The sequence below is a fragment of the Pholcus phalangioides genome, unplaced genomic scaffold (genome assembly GCF_987345545.1).
Source record: "Pholcus phalangioides strain wild (caught in Gottingen) unplaced genomic scaffold, Ppha-v1.0 ptg000011l_1, whole genome shotgun sequence".
Classification (NCBI taxonomy): Eukaryota; Metazoa; Arthropoda; class Arachnida; order Araneae; family Pholcidae; genus Pholcus; species Pholcus phalangioides.
The window spans coordinates 6,861,726-6,883,458 of record NW_028301604.1 but is presented as its reverse complement, the minus strand read 5'-3'; the positions used below and the strand labels follow the sequence as shown (position 1 = coordinate 6,883,458).

The 21,733-nt window shown below is 33.6% G+C and overlaps 1 protein-coding gene across 1 annotated transcript in view; it reads left to right on the top strand.

Moving 5' to 3' along the window:
- Window positions 1–21,733, top strand: part of LOC149079995 (uncharacterized) — a 99,815-nt gene that overhangs the window by 46,267 nt on the left and 31,815 nt on the right. The window contains exons 2-5 of the mRNA XM_089238583.1: window positions 3,585–3,617; window positions 6,500–6,640; window positions 13,516–13,659; window positions 21,450–21,561. Of these exons, the coding sequence (XP_089094709.1) occupies window positions 3,585–3,617; window positions 6,500–6,640; window positions 13,516–13,659; window positions 21,450–21,561 (430 nt within the window). The remainder of the gene's footprint in view (window positions 1–3,584; window positions 3,618–6,499; window positions 6,641–13,515; window positions 13,660–21,449; window positions 21,562–21,733) is intronic.

Genomic DNA, 21,733 nt, shown 5'->3' with positions numbered 1-21,733 from the left:
TTATGTTCTTAAATTTAAAATTTGTTGTTCGTTTCTACGGACAAAATTTTTTTTTTTTTTTTCTGATGGCAATCACCTATTTTTGATTTACGTTGTGTTTACGCAGCGCTTTTCGCTTTCAATTTTTTTACTCATTTTCACGTATAATTTTGCAAGTAACAATCATTTTTGGAAATGAAAAATTTTAATGAAAATAATAGTATTTTTCAGAATGCGTTTTTAATATACATTAATTTTTTTTTTGATTTTTCGTAAATTAAAACTTCAAAAAGTTTATTTGGATTTTTGATTAGGATTTCTTTTGTGTGTCTATCAACAGAAACGAACTTCTTAAAAATAAAAATACTTTTGCTAAATTTTCTTTTGATTTTTTAAATATTTCTACAATTTTTTTTCTGTCGCTCACGTAGTGTATTAAATTTCACGAAGTCAAATACTAATTATTCCTTTCAAATGAATAATTTCTATGTTAATAAAATTAACAGAGCCATTATATTGTTCAAGAGGAATGATTACCAATTTGATTGTTTATGGTATATTGATGGGTTAAGGGTGAAATGGAGGCGATTTATTTTTAAAGGAAACTCAAATGGCTTCTTGTGTCAAGTGACTTATTTGTCAATTTAGGTATTTTAGCTTGAGTCTGATTCAAATTGAAGTCTGAATACAAATTATCCTGTTTATGGATACAGTTGCAATCGTATAAAAATTCCATGAACAACCATAAGTACAGTAGCCACCGCTTATAAGAATCAAATCGGCAAAACGAAAACAAAACATTGTTTTAACGTAGGAAAATCATCGGTTATAAGAATCAGATTTCCGCTTATAAGAATCGAAGAAATGATTTTTGTCCGAAACTTTGCCACTGTTTATCTCAATTGTAGGAACTTGTAAAATATTTTTGTTATTCGTAAGATTATTTTTAAGGGCCACTTATTGTCACTTTTACCTTTGTAATAATCACCGTATATTGCTTGTTCCCCCCCGGGCTAAGCGAGTCTTCTGAGTACCTACCTGGCTAAAAATGCTTGCCTACAGATTTGAAATCCTATATGCTTACTTTCGAAAATTTCAATCACATCTCAGTTTTGTGAGGACACTTCTTCACAAAAAGAAGATAAAAAGACACTTCTTCCACGCCCGGGAGGGCTCATGCATAAAGACGGCACTGCCCCCCCCCCAACAGTGACGATTACAGCTTTGTTATAAAGTGAGCTTCTATGAATGACAGACAAGGCCGCAACTAGGGGGTAGCAGACGGGTCTAATGCTCCTGGCACTGGACTAGAGGGGAGGAGGCGCCGAATTCACTCTATAACTGCTCCTTGTACATTACATGGGGGCGGTAAAATGGGTGCTTACGCCGCTGACATAGTACCTAGTTGCAACCCTGATGACAGAACTTATCAGCAAGCGATTTATGGTAGGAAAAAAAAAAAAATAGACACGTGTGTCGCTCCTACCCCCTCCCTGGACCATTATTGCTCACTTCGGGAAACACTGATTAGTTATGCGCTCAAACAATAGTAAAGTAGTAGTGCAGTTACTGTGTAACATTTTCGTCAGTCTACACTGACAACGAACGATCTCTAAGGATAACGATATGTTATGGATATTCAAACTGATTTAAAATTTTATATTTAATAAGAAATTAATAAGGATTTGTTTTTGTTTTTTACTTCAAAAGCATCATAATATCGTCTTAAGCGACCCCTCTTTCACTCCTTGTGTACTCTAGTGGTAACTACACAGGAAAAACACAAAAATCTCCGGATATAAAAATCAACCGCGTATAAGAATCAAATAGACTGAACTAACCAAACGTGATTCTTATAAGCGGCGGCTACTGTGTCTGGCTTACCATATTTTTTGCTCTAAATAAGTGTTTACTTGAAGTACTCTGAAAAATAATTCGCCCACACTGACATCGTTAGGTTTCAAGCCCCAGACAATAATAAATAACCCTATCCCTTCATTTTTGGCGAAGTTAGTCTGACAGCATAAGGAACTTTCACATTGAAAAAAAAAGAAACCGCACACACAGGTGCGATGATACTCCCAGACAAGAAGTAATCATCTAGTTTAATCTCAGCCGTCTAGGAAATTTAGCTCTTTTTTTCCAGCTTAAACTTCAGTAGAGTTCAATCCCCGGTTACAAATTTGTTTTTTTTTTCTATTTCACTTTTTTAAACTGTAAATACTGCTATTTGCTGTCCTAAGTTTATATTTTGCCCAGTATTTTAGGTGAAAATATTTATTTTTTCTGTTTGGCAAAGTATATATAATATTGCTTTTATTCATCGCGGAAACTTGAAAGTTGACCAGAAACGTAATTATTTAGACACGTGTGAGATATATCACTGTCAGTATCTTCGGGTAAGTGGCCACTGTTTATCTCAGTTGTGTTTTTGAGCATATAATGCATAATATCAAGGAATATATATATCACGTATATTATGTATATATTTAATTTCTACTAAATTTATAAAAAAAATTATGATATTTCATCGAGAGATAATTGACTGCTAGTTCCAAATTTTCCCATCGCTATACAGTATGAAAAGTTTTATACAGGGTACCCTGTGAAACCTGATTCGGCCTTTATCTCATCAACCGTTCGTCGTAGAGGTATGGTTTTGATTCAAAATAGGCTCAAAACGCGTTCAAGAATCACTCTGTACCAGTTTCAAGAGTGAAAATACAGTGTGTCATAAAATAAAGAAATAAAAATTCTCATATGCTCCTTTATCCACTATATTCCAATCAGAAAGTTGCTTCCTTGTCTTTTCTGAGGCCAGCAAAGAAAGTTACACGTTTCTGAGTGTAATATTCACTGTGATATTTGAATTCAAAAATCGCGGAAAGTTGGGTAGAAAACATGAACTAACTGACAACGCTTCTTTTCCTCATTTATGCTTTTCTTTTCCCCCAACTTTTCTCCGATTTTTGAATCCTGTATAATAACTCAGTGAATATTGCACTTAGAATTACGGAATTTTTTTTCGTCGCCTCAGGAGAGAAAGGGCGACAACTTTCTAATTGAAAGTTAGATGACGTGGGGAGGGGAAGAATCACACGGAAATTTAGATTTTTTTGTTTTATTGTTAGATTTATAGTTTTTACTGTATTATCACTCTTGAAACTGTTAAAGTGGGATTCCTAAACACATTTTGAGCATTTTTGAAATTGGAACTATACCCGTACGACGAACGGTTGATAAGATAAAGGTTGAATTGGGACTTACACATAGGACACCTGTGTACTTCTAATGAACGACAGGAATACAATTAGAACCTTCACTTATTGATATGAGCATGATTCTGTTACATTGAAAGGAGTCCTAAATATTTATTTTCATTTGATGACAAAGAGATATGAATTTTTTAAAAATGAACCCCCCCTTATCACATGTTTATTATGTTTATATTATAACATTATAATATTTGAATACGGCATATATTTTATTGAGTATTTGCATAGGAAATTCTTAATTTACATTTTATTCATCATATAATATTTAAGTATGGATTTGCATTTGAAATGTAAAACAACTTTTTATTTTTTTTCTTGGATACTGCAAAGAAAACGAGAACAGCCAAGGAGCATACGGCAGAGGTAACTCTCATTTATAAAAAATGTATATGATTACTGTGTCTTTACTCTATAAAAAAGCGTGTGAGGAGCATGATTCCAACATGAAAAGAAACTCGAAGACATAAACTGATAGATTTATTGTCGTTTTGAAAAAAAAAATTAATTAGCACCTAAATTGATAATGGGAATAAATGTTTGTATAGCACTTAAAGACTGATTTAATTAATCATACACGTTATCGCGACATTATTTTTATAGGATTTACATCCATCGTTGCGTGTAAGCCATTTGAATTATATCTCGAAAACTTGAGAGTTAAACTCGAACTAAATGAAGTTTTGAAGTGTATAAGCTTCAAGTGCTTCCGTTGGCAAAACTTTGATCGATATATTTGAAACCAATTCTTTCGTTGCCAGTTAAACGGGCCTAAATTATTAACAAATTTTAAGTATTCCAATTTCCTATAAAGTCAAAATATGCTTTCCGCTATTAGAAATTATCCAGACACAAAAGTTGGTCGTTTCCGCAAATTTTTAAGCGTTAGGAAGTAAAGCTTTATTATAAATGGCAACAAACTCATGAGCTTGAAGAGTAGGGAAGAGAGACAATACAACTAATCTTAAGTACTAAATTACAATATTTTTGAATTAAAATTTTTTTTATAGACTTAAGGTATCCCACTATGCCGAAGACGTTATTTTGTAAGAAAATATCGATTTTTTTTTATTTCATTATTTTACATGAAATCCTTATTTCTTGTAACTCCAAAACAGACCTTTTTTTGTTTATATGACGCTCAGAACCGAAGTTACGTCCACTTTAGTGTTGCGTTTTTACATACAAGTAATCCGTGAATAAAAACTATAAACGCAATTTTACGAAGAATGCTATTTTTGACACTTTAACTTCAGATTGAAACATGATTTATAAAAATGTATTACAGTAATTGCATCATTACAAAATTTTAATGTGATATTCTGTCACATATTGTTAAGACTATGAATCAAAATTCAACATCTAATTACAGTGTTTTATAGCGCGATATGTAGAATGAAATTTCAAAAAAATTCACATGTACATCAACAGATTTGGATTTAACTTATAATCATATCATGCAATCCTTCAAATTGTGATTTACAACCTGTACCATGACTATTTTAATGTGCAGCGAAAACGAAAATATTCCATTCATAGAATTTTTGGCAATCGTGTTTCGAAAACAAATGAACATATACAACAAAACAACATATTACATGAATTTTGCTTAAAATTTGACCTAAAAACGACTATTTTTTTTATAGAAAATGACATAGGTAGTCCAAAGTTTATTATTGTTTACACCATTTTGGAACACTTTCTATAAAAAAAATGTTACTAAAGTTCACTCCAATACCACTTTACAGAAAAAATGCTGTAAAGGGACGTAGTCGGATACCTTAAGTTCAACTTTTAAATTTCGTGTAAAGTGAAAATAAATATCTAAGAAAAGTTATTAATGGATTCTTTTACGCTTCCGTATTTTTTATAGTCATTTTTGATTTCTTTGTTCACTTCCATCTGATAGAAAATATGTTTGGTTTTGTTTGATCGCCTAAAAAAACGATGATTACTCTTCTTTTGAAGTACTGTAGCTGCAAGATACTCATAGCTTTCCAATATCACTGTTTGAGGACGAAGAAGATTACTGTTGCGTAGATCTGCGCTTGGTTAAGCAGGCGAGAATCTGTGAATGAAAGAGAGAATCGATCAACAGAATAAAACGGACTACACTTATTTGGCTTTTTTATTACTGTTATCTTTTAAGAAAAACAAAACTATCTCTACGAGTAGTTTTCCTTCCATTCCACTGAGACGGTTTTTCTTACTTCTTTAAACATAAAATAAAAGATTTGATTACAAGAGACAAACGACTTCGACTCTTAAGCTATCTCTCTACTATGTATTTACTCCTTTAACAGTGATTAAATTATCTTCTGGTTCCATCACCTTACCAATTTTTTACTATTGAATTCAATTGAATTTAAAAAAAAGCTTATGAAAGTAACTGTTAGTTTCAAATAAAAGTCTTCGCTGTAGTGGATGGTACATGTAAGAATTAGATGTTGTAGAAATTAATTCTTCTTGCTTTTTATCTTATTTCTTTGTCTATAAAAAAGTATCTTGTTTCATTTTATCCATATTAATGAAACCTGTTGGTTTCGTACTTTCGTATCTTATCATATGGAAGTCACATTTACACACAATAATGCCATCTATCTCTACAAGAGCGATTGATCATCGAATAATTTTGAATAGTTTTACGTCTTGTTATAAAACATTAAAAAAGTTATGGACCATAGAAATTTGTCATTACTTTCGTTTAATAATGAATTAATTTCAAGTGTAGCTTGGAAAGCAATTTATAGTTATTCGATAATAGTGTAATTTAGAAGTAAGATAAAAAATTGATCTCAAAATACAGAATTATATGGAATTATTGTTAGGCCAGGATAACTTAAAACAATTTCCGTATTCTCAAACAATTACGAAACCCTAGCGGTGTTACTTTATTTTGGTAAGAAAGCGATTAAAATCTGTTTAAAAATTTCAACCACTATGGGCTGAATAATTGTACAAATTTGAGCATAAGAATTTGTGAATTATCATCTGAATTTCAAATTCAAGTTAAAGACTTATAGTGTTAGACGTAATTAGTGAATACAGTATGTGATAAAATATTTGGCAACACCGATTATGATGACTATACGAATTTTCTATATTTTTTATTACATGAAGATTGCTTCGTAACACGTTAACGGAGAAAAGAACAAGTTTTTAATGCATTAAATTTTGCTCTCATAAAAATTCCACATGCATCTTTTTATACAGAGTACTAGATAGATACGATTCTATCTCTTAATTAGGTATAGCCTTCTTTATCGGTGAACCATGTGATACTAGGTGCAATAAGATTTTGTATAACGTTTACTGCAATCAAAAGTCTGAAAGATGCGAATGTGATGAAAATCATCCCGTCAACATTAGAAACAAGCTCTGCGTTAAAGGTGAGTTTTTATTTGTCGATTTCAACTTTTAAATTTGTATTTGTTTTTTGTCTAGTCTATATTTATAGAATATCAATTTTAAAACTACTATAAACAAAGGAAAACAATTGATTTTCCTGACGATTTTAAAAATATCTATGGTCGGGATTACACTATAAAAGTTTGATAAAAGTTCTTTCACAAAACTTGAATAAAACAACCAATAGCCGTATTGGTTCGCTCGAATGTAAGTAAATTGTAATTTTTTAAGTTCTATACAAGGACTTTTCTAGAACTTTTATAGTGTTATGCCGGCCTAAGAAAAAAAAGTAAAGAACAATTTAAAATTTCTATGCCGAAAAATTAACGATTAAAGTGAACTTCTCTCAAAGGACTTGATTTTCGTGAAAATATTGTCACACTTTCACATTCGAACAAATAAGCTCACATGAATTCATAAGCAAATATTCATTTTTCATATGCGAATTTCACGTCACATCAACTGGCTTCCATTTCCGAAATGCATTTTTGAGGAATGCAAATATTTACTCACGTTCCTGTCGACAAATCAAAAGTAAGAGCTATGCTTTTTCTCCTAGCTAACATTTTTTTACCTATAAATTCGCCATAAATGGAAGTTTTTTTTGGATTTTAAATCTAAAAAGTGATGCAATTAAGTTTCTTTTTTTTACTTACAAGTTTGAACTCGTGTTTAGTACAATAAAAAATTTCTTCTAAAAACCTTTTTCTCCGCAAATTTCTCTCATCGTTTGTACATAAAAGCTTTTCACTGTGAAACTCGGATTTTTCCCCCAATGAAACTATTCAGAAACGCATATTTTTATGAATAGAAGATCAAATATTTTAGTTTATTTGATATTTGATTTTCAGTATTTATTCGGTAAAATTTCAATGTAAAATAGATAAGAATTTCAGAATGAATCAAAACGGTCAAAAAGCTTCTACGATGAATGCGTGCGGTACTTATATTACCGTTCCCGGAGATAGAGAAATATATAAGCATAGTGAATAGTCATTTTCTGTATGGAATTTATTCGCTACCTCTGACGATCGATACTTTAAGCAGATATTTTATTTCACCAGCAACAATGCCTTTTCCAGGAAAGTTTATGCTATGCTCATCACAAATAAATAGGATGGTAAATTTCATGTTAAAAAAGTTAAAGTTATGTAAGACATGCGTGAGTGTTATTGTGCAATTTATATCTAAGGCATACATATGCTCAGCCCACTGGTCGAATATAGCCCTAGGATTCATCTGATGTGGCCCGCGATCTCAAAACTAATTTTGTAAAAATGAATCAAATGGCACATTTCCAGACCAATTATATGACCCGTAGCACATTTACAGATAACGTGGTGCAGTTTTACAACAATTAAGTGACCCGCAGTACTTTTACAGATAATTTAAGTGACCCGTGGAACAGTTTCACATCACCTAAGTGGCCCGTGGTATATTCACAGATCACTAAAGTGGCCCACGGAATATTTACAGATCTTTCAAGTGAACCGCGGCATATTTTCAGATCACTTAAAAATGAACCGCTGCACAGTTTCACATCACTCAAGCAGCCCGTGGTTCATTTAAAGATCACCCAAGTGGCCCGCTGCACGTTTTCGAACCAATGAAATGGTCCGTACTCTCCTAAAGGTTGAGCAATTGAGCATCCTTGATCTAAGAATTGGTATTCATAAAGGTAGTCTCCAATATATGACGGAACAGCTTTTATGAATTCAAATAATTGCAGAAATAAGTTCAATCAAAATAATGATGCTGACTAAAAAGCAGATGAAGCATTTTCTCAAGAAAAAAAAGTGATAAACCAGTTTTAGGTGGCTGATTGAATCCCTTAAAGGCAAAAGAATAAGCTGTTAGAGACATTTCTTCGAATCGATATGTAATACGGTCCTTTTTGAGTGATATAGATATATTCGATTCTTAAATTCCGAGAATATGAGGGAATAACAGCTCCTTCCATTACTGCAGGCGAGGATTTCTTAGAACTACACTCCTGTGAATAGTTAGGACTGGAGATTCAATATTTGAATAAAATGGGATTGTCTTACGTTCGGCAAGTCTATGTCTATTATTCCTACGTGGGACGAGATTACCTATTGAGTCGTCATCATCCATCGAAAGCATCAGTTCGTGCTAATTGAGGAAAGGATCTGAGGTTGCAATGAATCCCATATTTTAAAGAATTATATTCGTATTGATGGTAAATTCTCTGGGGGAGTACGGGAAGAAATTAAAAGTCTTTAATTTTCGATCAACTTATAAGTAGGGGACAGTTGGGCTAGACGAGAAACTTAATGCTTTTTGGGCTTATAAAATCAACAATTCTGCTTGGAAATTTTTGAAAAACACAAATTCATTATACATTACTAATACGTTTATAGTGATATACACAAATCAACATATTTTCTATTTTTAGTTAATTTTAAAAATATATTTTTTGGATGAAGAACAAAACTTCATTTTGCCCCACCCGATGGGGCGAGATGGGATCGCTGGTGGGGCATGATGAGGCCAATCTTGGCATAAAATGCAAAAAGATGAACTGATTCCGAATCTTCGTCTTCTTCACCTCCACATATACAATAAGCCCGTCGTTTACTCTTCCACACACAACACTGAATCCAGCCCTCAGCAAACTGTGTGAGTGTAAATTACCACAGTAAAGATTAGAGTAAGAGTCCAGAGTTCAACTCATTTCCCGCAATATAAACTTCTAAAATTTTGTCTCGAAGATTACTTAATCAGTAACACTGAAATTTGGTTTAAAAGAATATTCTTACAGTTGTGACCTCAAGCTGACATTCCATTTGTTAATAGCAAAACTCTCAAGATTACCCCTGGGGCCAACCGCATATGTTGTAATTATAGAGAATATGAAACATGGAACTATGTATTTTCTCGCTGCCCGTATTATTTAGATATAAGACAATATTATTTTAAAGATCAAGTTGATAATTTGGCATTGTCATTGAACTCTAGTACAAAATTCATTTTTTTCATGTCTACAAATTTATTTCAAAAGTTATTTACCATAGAGAACTTTGCGATTATTGAGGAAAAGAAAGATGTAACAGAACGAATATGAATCTGAAATCGGATGTTCGAGATCGGCGCACTGAATCATACCGAGATGCATATGCGCACGTGGATGCATATATATATATATACATTTTACGCGTTGTAATATATTTACATATGCTCTCTCTCTGTATATATTGTCGGAAATGTATTTATCTATTTATTTATTGTATTTATTTATTTTTTTACCCTAGCACGTGGTGCTTTATTCTAACATTCCCGTAATCAATTAATCAGACCAGCCCTAGTGTTTACCCTTCTGATTTTTCTTTCTTAATTAGTCCCAGTTTCCTCTTTATATCCGGCATTCAAACGTGATGATGAGTGACTTCATAAGACCAAACAAAAACAATGTTTTATAGGGAGTAAAATAATAAAGAAAAGCAAAACAAATAATAATAATAATAATAATAAAAACCATCACACAAACAATAAACAGTGAGAAACAACAGCAACAAAAATCTCCAACGTCATTTTGAACACGCATTGTATCTGACGGAATATTTATGTGATTTGAAAGCTTGAACCTACCCAGGAGATCGAAAAGAATATATATGTCTTATGTATATATATCCACACATATATAATACTTCACAAAACAACGTTCTGAGAAATACATTTTTCTATTATCAACCGAGAGAGAGTACTTTGTGTGTGTGTGGGGAAGAAGACTGGTGAGAGAACAGACATTATTGTGTGCTTCGCTTTGCAACTATGGAAACGCTAACTCTTCTAGATGGTGGTGAAACTGTTGGGGGAAGAGAAGAACCATGCTCTTGCATTCAGTACAATTACCACAACGCGATAGAGGTGTATGTTTTGGTGGTGGACTTGGAAGATGGAGTCTAAGGATATAAAATAAAAATAGAAAAAAAAACCCCCATAATGCAAAGGAGAAGCGAAAGAATTCCTTTTGCTCATTTCATTGTTTATGTGAATAAACAGTGGAAGTAAGAGGACAACTCGAGACCTCCGATGATGTAGTCTCTCCCCGCTATCCATACAAAGGTTTTTAACAGCTCGCAGATGCGAAGATGAATTTAGGAGAACAGAAAATTCAACTGCCCTTGCGGCGAATCGAACCCACGTCCTTTCACTTGCCAGGTGAATGCCCTAGACCAGTAGACTACAAAGGCAACGAATATATCAATCTTTCCTGTTAAAAACATCTTAGATCCCAGCTGCTAAAACATTCTTATCTATAGCGGAGAGTAACATTATCCTCGAATAAGTCGCCGTCTGGTGGCAGTGTCAGCCATTGTGAGCTTTGGCCTGAATTAGGTCTGGCAGTCCATGTACGGTCCCGTTCAGTGCACACGAGCTGTAAGGAAAGATTGAGATATTCGTTACTTTTGTAGTCTATGGTGCTCACCCGGCAAGTGAGAGGATGTGGGTTCTTTTTCCCATAAGGGCAGTTGAATTTTCTCTCTTCCCTAAGAAATTCATCTTCGCATCATTCAGCTGTTAAAACCCTTCCTAACTCGAGACATGTTAACGGAATGTAATCCCATATACAGGGTATCCGGTAAGTCTTAATGCTGCCTTTATCTCATCAACCGTTCGTCGTAGAAATATGGTTCCAATTAAAAAAAATGCTCAAAATCTGTTCAGTTTTGAGAGTGAAAATACAATGTGTCACAAAATTAAAAAATTAGAAAAAAAATCTAAATTTTCCTATGGTCGTCCTGTTCTCTGACTTCCGATTATAAAGTTGTTGCCCTTTCTCTTCTGAGGAGAAAAAAAATTACACTTTTCTAAGTGCAAGATATTTGAATTAAAAAATCTTTAACACTTATAAATGTAAAACTTTTTTGTTGGCCTCAGAAGAGACAGGAAAACAACTTTCTCATTGGGCTTTTGGGACAGGGTGTCCATGTTAAACTTGTTTTTTATTTTGTGACGCATTGCATTTTCACTCTCAAAACTGGTACAGGGTGATTGTGAGCATTTCGACGTAGTTTATCTTGATTTCCAGAAGGCATTCGATCGGTTTCAACATAGTAAACTCTTGAAGCGTTTACACGAGATTGGCGTTGGAGGCAAGTCGTTGAATTGGATGGAATCGCGGTTGAGAGATAGGCCACGACGGGTTATGATGAACGGGGAATTTTCTGATTGGATAGATGTCAAAAGCGAAGTCACTCAAGGAAGTGTCCTTGCCCTCATACATTTCTCACTTTTTATCAATAAACTCGATCAGGGTATCGGTGTAATTGTTAGCAAATTCGCAAATAACGTGAAGCTAATGGCGGTAGTTGGGAATCAAAGCAATAGGGAGTTGCTTGAGACCAACTTAAACAGGATTGGAGCATGACCTTTAGCGTTGACAAATGCGTGGTCGCTCATTTTTGTTCGAACAACCCACGTTTCACTTCCGAGTTGAATGGTGTTGTTATTCCGGATGCAACTAGGATCACCGATCTGGGTATTGTTATTGACAAACGGCTTAGGTTTTCTCAACATTTTTCAGCGACGATCAGAAAAACGAATGGAATGCTCAGTTTCATTCTTTCATTCATTGTCTCTCTGCGTTCTCCTAAAATCATTCTTCCGCATTCCTTTGGCTTATTTCGTCCTGCACTGGAGTATGCCGTAAGGTTTTTGACACAATACCTACAGAGGAAACTGGTTCAGGGATTGCAGAGTAGCTACTCGTGTTCATGTTTACACACAAGGTTTGAGCTGTGAAGAGACTTGGTTTTTTGTATATGTTTAGATTGGAAGAACGCAGGTGTCGGGCGATTTAATGGAAGTTTTTTAAAATATTAATATACCGTCAATAAACTGCTTCGACAAGGGGTCACCAGTATCATTTACTGAGGGAAAATTCTGGGTTGTGGCATCGCAAGGAGTTTTTCCTCTAGTAGGGTTGCCAATAAATGGAACAGCGGGCCTCTGGGGGTTATGAATTCTAACACAATTGATACGTTTAAAAAGAAGTACGCTAGACATAGTGGGATAAATCGAGAAGCTATCCATACTTAGATAAGGGAAACATAATCATTTTTATGGGCAGTGTATTATTATTTTTTGGTAATATGTGCTTTTATATTGGTCTGCTGTATTTTGGTTATATTCGCCATCCATTTTTTATGGGCATAATTTTTTCAGCTACTTCGTTGGGTAATTTGCCTGTTATGGCCTTTGCATTTGTATTTTTTTGAATTGAAACCTCACCACTTCGACGATCGGTTGATGAGATAAAGGGCGCATTAAGACTTACAGGACACCCTGTTGAACCATTCCTGATTGCTAGAGAAAGAAAAAGGCGAAAATCATTATATATATTAGCAAAAAATGAATATATATATTATAGCCATATTTTTTTCATTATTTTAATATTTTTAATTTCAATATATGATTTATATATTAAAAATTCTCATATTTTTTGTGCCCGTAATGCTTATATATATATATTTTAATAATTTCACACTATTATAAGGTACAGCATCAAATGTTTCACTGTACAAAGTTGTACCCAAGTTGTACCTCTGAACATTTTTTCCTTTTCTAAAAAAGTCCACATCTTTTAGTTATTGTAGAAAATAGAAAAATAATTTTAACTTCATATGATGTTTTTCATACAGTATACATCGCCTCAAATTTAATCTTTTGTTTCCAAGGCTAAGTACAGTCCGACTTTTCCAAATTTTGTTGTCCAGAGAAACATTCATTATTTGTTGAAGGGCTCATTTATTATAGATAAAAATGTCTGGTGCAGTGCTATCATATGATTTATAGCAACAATAATTCCATTGTATCGATAATCTTCCAACAGCGGCTCTTTTGGGAAAAATATGCGAATATAGTGAATCTTGTGAGGCTGTCACCCCCTTTTCTCTTTGTATTGACAAGATCTGCCGCTGCAAGTCTGGTTTCTATGAGGTTAAAGATGTCCAAGGAAACTCAACCTGCCAATCAGGTATATTAATTACGTTTCCAGTAAATGTTTAGCCATAGTTAGTACGTAAGTATATGTAACTTATTATTAACTACGTTTTAACTTTGAATGCGATATAAATGTATGAATTCATGAGGAGGTGTAACATAAATTCTCTACAAATAATGCCTGAATAAATCTATACACGTGCCGGAAACTTGTTTATACCATATTATCATGTACTTTCAACACACGTGTAGGCTTACACGTATTCAAAAAAAATATACTACTAGAATATAGAGAAAAGCATGTAGGCCCTTGTAATATAATACTCTAATTCTGTATTATATGAGTAACATGAGATTCGATCTCTAAGTAACATTCAATACCATGAATGTGTCTGAGAAGCATGTTTTATTGGTATCAAACATGTTGGTATTCTATTGACATAAAGTGTCACCCTATCCTCTGTTTTCGAATTGATTTTACGTCTATTTTAATCTAGCACTACTCACAATTATTTTGGATGCTTTATTTCCTTTATTCATTAATCTTTTGTATTATATGAAATGTCACGAAGTACAGTAAACTGGTGTAACTTTGGGACTGAGGGTGCAACTCAACCGATAAAATACATGGCATTGGCCGGAAATTTGGAAGCCGAGAATAATCCATTGTCCCAAAGTTACCCTGGTTTACGGTATTGGTATTTGAAGTACAGTGAAACCTCGGGATAACGATACTCTGTGGACCAACAAAAAAAATATCGTTGTAGAGAGGTTATCGTTGTATCGAGAGGTAGCATTATCATCAGGTGCCGCCAAATTCGTGCTGTTGTTGGCATCTCCTCTAAATTGGCATTATTAGTACCACACTATAAAATGCATTTATGTGTGTTTGTTCACAGGAAAAAAATGTAATTCATTAGTTGAATAAAATTTAGGAAATTATTTCACCCTGTAAAGTAGTTCACAGCAAACACTTTTGTGTTTCATTTCATGTAATTTTATTTCATAGTTATTGAATTTCATTTTATATCGATTATGCATGCATTGTGAACGCAGGTGTCGGGGAGGAATGATCGAAGTGTTCAAAATTTTCAACGGAATCATTAATATGCCGTCAATCGACTGTTTTGGCAAGGGGACACCAGTATCGAGGGACAATTCTAGGTTATGGTGTCGCAGAGAATTTTTCTCTAATAAGTTTGTTAATAAATGGAATAGCTCAACTCCGGGGGTAGTAAATTCTAACACAATTGACACGTTTAAAAAGAAATACGATAAACATGTTGGGGGTAAATCGAGAAGCTATTCATATATTTTATTATATTTTATCATGTATTTATATAGTTTTTAGTTTTTATAATTACATTTTTAATTGGGTTGCTGTGTTTCAGAAATATATGACATCCATATTTGTTATGGGAAACTTTTTCTCAGCCACCTCGATGGGCATTTTGTCTGTTGTGGCCTTGTATTTGTATTTGTGTGTGTTTTCCCGCCAGTTAATCCTTATCAGTCATATCCCTTGTTAGTTGCTGTGGCGTGGTTGTCGAGTTGTGTTTCCGTGAACGCCATGTTAATATCTGCTTTACATTAAAAATAGTTATTTCATTATTGTTTAAATGATTAGTTCCTGCTCTTTCAAACGATATCTCTGTCTTAGCAAGGCTTCACTGTATAGCAAAATTGTACTCGGGGAAAAATAATTGATAAAAATCCCGATAGCACTTTTCTGCGAATGACAATGACTAATTATCAAAAAATAAACACGCAGACGTAAAGCGTCGTCGGAAATGTGTTTAGTCAGTGGAAGATTATTCTCATAGTTCTCTCTCTTTATTTCTAAGAATGCTGCCATTCGATCACTCACCATCAGTTGCATATGGCAGAAATTATGAAGGATAATTGTATTTTAATGTTTTTGAATTGCATCATACGAAGTACGATGCATCTCTCTCTGACACAAACCAAAAGTTCTCAGAAATAAATTTGTTCAGTTTATGCAGTATATACTCATGCTTGTCTATTTCCTAAGCAGTTAGTGACGCCAAAACGAAAATTCACAACGAAAAAAGTCAATTGGATGTCCCTGGATTTTTTACGTTCTATTCGCATTTCACTCGAAAATTTATTAGAATTCGTAGTTCTATTTGCTTCCAAATGGGTACCTGAGCAAAGGAAAAAATAAAAATAATCGATTTTTCTGCCTCTACGAGAGCAGGTAACGAACGAATATCATAAAAAAAGAAACAGCGTACAGGGGTATTTCGCGTGTTACTAGAAAACTACAGACAAATACGAAAACAAAGGTAGAAAATATCTTCCCGGTTTTTAAGGAAACAAATTTTTCACAGTTGAAATTAATGCATCTTTTTCGCATTAATCTTCGCGAACATTTTCCTTGACACCTTCCGGATAAACTCAACAGCTCTAGACGTTGTTTTTCAGCCCACAAGGAGCGAAGGCCTCTAAACAGAGTTCTAAGTTCAAACTCTATTCTCTTAACTTGTCTTTGTCTTTTCCTGGTTAAATGTACGTATATAAATATACATTCATTCCGGCGCCATCGTTTCCCTAAGAAAAGGCAAATTTAATAGCTATTTTTCGTCGCGGTGGGATTTGTACGGCCTCAATCATATTTTGAATAATAAAGGAGTTGCTTCCGGGTGCCCTAGGCGGATGTACACATGTATATTTTCATTTTTCTTGTTCGTTTAACCATTTCATACATCGTCTAAAACACTCAAATAAAATAGCTCTTTAAGTTTTACATTAATTTTTCTACTCTTTACCGCATCTCAAGGGGGAAAAGGAATGTTTATTAACAAATGTAGCGAGTGATGTTTCTACAACGTTTACTAAAATAATCTGCTAATTAAAAACTTTCTAATAAACCTACAAATAGATGAGTTTATGAACCGAGAAACAAGTAGTTTATATTTATATATGCTATGTACGCCGAAATGTTTCTCGAATTGATTCTCCGAGATATTACAGCGCTGTCGGAACTTCAAAGCATACCTTTCAAGTTCACTTTGTCCACCGGGACTGAAACTGGAGATTAATTATAATCTACGGTGGGAGAGTATTTAGTAAAAGTCACTGATCTGAGAAATTGAGCATTCATCGCGCACCAGAGAAGTTGTCGTATTAGAAACGTATGTGATAAAATACGAACATTTTGGAAACGGTAAGTTTTTAATAAATTCAACTTGGATGATTTTTGTATCATCCAAGATGATATGTCTCAAGTTATTATATAATGAAAAAACGTTAGCAGAGTTTAAATCTCTATTTTTTTTAATGAGACCAGAATTAACTCTTGCCTCTGATCTCCGCTCGAATTTTGATCTCTTCTCATAGTTTATTAAAGATAATTCTGGTTGTATGAAGTATATTAATTGAAAGTAAATATTTTTTAGGATTTCATTAAAGATAGGAAAATGAAATGTGAGTTTAAGTGTAAGACATTGAAGAGAAAACGTTTTTATTTATTGCGCCCATTAGAAGAAAAGTTAGTCTCACTAGTTTACTTAAAAAATTCTGCTTACATTGAGAGATTTTTCCTAGCAGAGAACATGCCAGTGTGTGGGGTATTCGGTTATGGGTATATATCGGTTAAGTTTAAAAAAAAACTACGGTGTTCATTATTTTCATATTTTTCGACGTGAATACGTCTTTTAAATTACCTGACGATACTGGGAGCATTCTCAACAAAAATGCGTGACGATATGTCTCACGATGTACGCAACATAAGTCAAAAGCAATGGTATTGCCAGATGCACATTACAAAGGTGCACCCAATGATATCACTCCGGTTTCAATATATTTTATATATTTTCCCGTTAGGGCATCAGGCCCGCTGCCTTGATTCGTAACAAATTTTCTTCCCGCTATATCTCGAACAATTCCCAACGGAAATAGACGGCATTAGTATCGTTTATTAGCTATTCCAAAGACAAAAGCGATGATAATGACATTATTTCATTATATTAGTACCTACCACGCGATTCAAAGCGCAAAAAACGTATTCACGTCAAAACTTGCGGCCGTGTCTATGGCACAACCTACCCCAATTTTATTTATTAATTATTGTCTAGGCACTTTAATGAACTTATTCAACGTAGTGATTTTCACAGAGATTTCCGATTTTTCCTTCATTTTGTCGACAATTTCTCGGTAATTTTATACATCAATTTTACAGCTGGTAGTCCATTAATCAATCCCAAAGATTTACTTAAGTCAGTGTGTGTTGTCTTGTTTCCTCTTAATTTATTATTTTCTTTTGAGAATTCCCGCACACATAGTTTTTTTCACAGCGATATATATATATATTTTTAAATATTTTTTTTCACTGCGTGCTTGCTGCGCCACTTGTCCGTTGTGGTCTGTCATTTTTTTCTCAGTTAATAAAAGATTTATTGGTGCGCGAATCAACAACGATTCATAATGATTCATTTATACGTTGCTTACGGGGAGGAAAATGATATGATGAAAAGAAATTTTCTGAAAAGGAAACGTATAGTAAAAGATAAAGAATAAATTACCGTAAAGATAATGTTACCGTTATTCAGCCGTAACTACTGAAGGAAATTAAAAAGTAATAGAAATACATGGGTTATGTTATACAACTTAAATCCAATAACTAACAATAAATTTGTTTTTATCCTTTCATATATATATATGTTTATACAATAGTTTTTTACTAAAAATTTAAAGTTTTAATATTTATTGTTGTACTTAAATCTCCATTTCCCCCAATGGATTAAAAAACGGAGTATTTTCTTAACGAAAGAAACATTTCTTTTAGTCAATGAATTTTTCATGCAGTATATATATATATTATGGATATTTTATAAATAACAGAACTAACCAATAGAAAATTGCTGTATTTAAAATTCATTTTTCAAACAATGTGTACATTGATTTTTTTTTTGTTCACGTTCGATTTATCATAAGGTGGTATTATTCCTGCCAATAGGACGGTGAAACGAACAGTATTTCGTTTGTTGGAATCGTAAGAATTTTCATTTTCGTTTTCCTGTAATAATAAGAGGATTGGAATCCAGTTGTGCACGTAAGAATCTGTTGGTGCAGATGACTCTGGAAGCAAACATAAGTACAAGAAAAAGAAATGAGAAATGTTTAATAACTCTTCTAGCTGAATCTGTTCTCTAATGACAAACAGTATCGTCGTATCTCTTTTTTTTTTTCCCGTGAAACGACGAATCAAACAAGAAATTCTTGTCGATCTTAGTTTTCGGGTGGAAAAAAATGTTTCATTTTTATTTTTTAAATGTGTCTTGGAAAAATGTTATTTCTCATTTGAGCTTGGAATGTCATCCACTTCCTATCCGAAATCAGTGAAAATTTACTATCACTTTTCCTCTGCTCCAGCTCCTTTTAGATCAACAGTTTTTAAAATTTTTCTACTTTATTTTACTTTTTGCTTTTATTATTTTTTAAATATTTCGAAAGCACGTCATTTAGTTTCATTGAATCGAGTGTCAAATATTGGAAAAAAAATCTAGATAACTTTGGAAAAAAATGGGGATGGGGGAATTTCCAATTTTTACAGGGGTTTTTTTTTACTCCCGTGATAATAAGAATCTTGAACTGCGTGTCTTTAGGCTTGAAAAGTAATAGAATTAAAAAGAGAGATCGATTTTATGCAACCAAAAATGTTCTAGTTATATGAGAAAAGGTTATTGGGAAATGCTTCCAACTTGGTTATGGAATTTGATCAGGAAGATGTGATACTTTTTTACATTATACAAATACAAAAGCCACTACAATTAGTGTGTGCTCATTTTTAATTCTGCGTTCTGCGTGATTTGACTTGAAAAATATTGTCGAACTTGGTTATAATGACATCGAAGATTACGCGAAATATTGTCATGGCAATCAAAGTTAACGCTTTCCAAGACATTTTAACCACTTGCCTGACTTGCCCGTGGCAGACCAGAATCTCGTGCCGTCACGTAAGTAGTCCACCCTCACGCAGAATATTCAGAGGAAAAAAAATCCGCTGCATTTGCTAGTATCATCATTGTGCGGAAAAGAAACGATCGGGTACAGAGTTGGTGAATTCTATTTCTCACGGCCAATCGTCGTGAGGTATTTGTGAGCCAACCCGGAAGATTCTACACCGAAATAACAAGAAACGGAATAGGATGATGTGGTTCAAAATGTGTCGAACTTGGTAGGTAGTCTTATCGAACTACTCTCACGACGTCACAGATGAACTTGGCAACACGGGCGGAGGCCTTCTATCTCTAGAGGTGCTGGTCAGACACGGGCATCCGCTTTTTCCCGAAATTAACTTGTCCGTGCTTAGCACACGGGCATTGTAATCTTTGCCGCTAGAGAGAGCTAACAAAAAGTGAACATTTAACTAAATCTGTACAAACAATATGGCTTCATGCAACAGCAATATAATGCTATCTAGATATAGATCTTGTAATCTAATGACGTGGATACATTATTTATACGAAGGTTTTTAACAGCTGGCTTATGCGAAGATATATTTAGGAAAGAGAGAAAATTCGACTGTCCTTTTCACTTTCCGGGTGAACGCACACGACTACAAAGGTAACGAATATCTCAACCTTTCCTTGGAGCTCGTGTGCACTGTACATGGACGGTCGGAACTAACTCAGGCCAAAGCTCACAATTGCTGGCACTTCTACCAGATGGCGACTTATCCGAGAATGATGTCACTCTCCGACGATTGGGTTCGATTCCCCGCAAGGGCAGTTGAATTTTCTCTCTTTCTTAAATATATCTTCGCATCAGTCAGCTGTTAAAAACATTCGTATGGATAGCGGAGAGTGACATTATCCTCGGATACATTATCTAGTTCAGTTTCATAATCCTATCTAAAAAACAGATTATTTATATTCCACTCAAAAAATACAAATAAGAGCTTTTGAAAAAGTTTTAATTTCTCAATAAAAGGTAATAAATGAATCAAAATTTTCTTGGTTTTTAAATTAAAAAATTAACTAAGATTTTTTTGCAGTCTGTTACTCCCAGTCATTTCACATGAATAGAATGAAAAAATAAACACAAACCTGACATTTTCTGTGCAGAAAAAAATTAAAAACCCATCAGGCAAGTGGTTAATCATGAAAAACATAATCAGATACAATCAAATACTAAAATGAAGTTCCGTATGATTAGGGTGACCATTATATTAAGTAAAAATTACGAGAAATTGAGATAATATACACAGGACATCACCAATTCCTCCCAAAAATGTTTCCTATTATCGGCGAAATTAAATAATCTTGGAGGGAAATAAAGTGCTAAAAGAGAGAAATCGAAAATTAGTGTACGAAAAAATTCTTACATGACAAATATGTGCGAGATGAATATTTATATATATATTTATAATCATATTCTTACGATATAACTTATGAAAGCAAATTTCGTTGAAAAAACGGGACATATTTATGGGAATTTTCGGGAAACGGAGGTAAAGCGATGAAAAATGTGTAGTGTTATTTCCGAGGTCGGTGCGTTTTCATCGAAATTATAAGGTTCATTGACATTATTCTCCATAGGAATCAGCCGTGACCACCAATTGTTTATGGTATAACCGAGGTGTCGTTACATCCGAGTTTCACTGTATAAACACATACTATCCAATATATATATAATGTGTTTTAGATTCTAACCGCACTGTACATGACTGAAAATTTTGCTGTACCATCTATTTTATTACTAAATATACTCACGGTCATGATAAAAATAATCAATTATGGTGAATAAAAACATCCTTTTCCAAGAAATCTAAATATTTATTTTTTTTCTCAATTATTCTAGGACAAAGAAAAGGGTTTTCAGGTGGTTCTGATGTAACCACGATGATCAGTGTTATTGCTGGGCTCATCATGTTCACCATTTTGTTTTGCCTCGTTCTTCGCTTGTTTAGCAAGTGAGTCAGGACAAAAAAATATAAAATCTAAATATTTATATTTTCGCTTTCAATTTCTTAAAATAAAAGCACCAGAAGCTTAACCAATGACTGCTACTGAAAAATTCACAGTATAACCATCTAAGAAAAAATCTCTATAGAATACGATTCTGTAAAAAACTGGACAAAAACA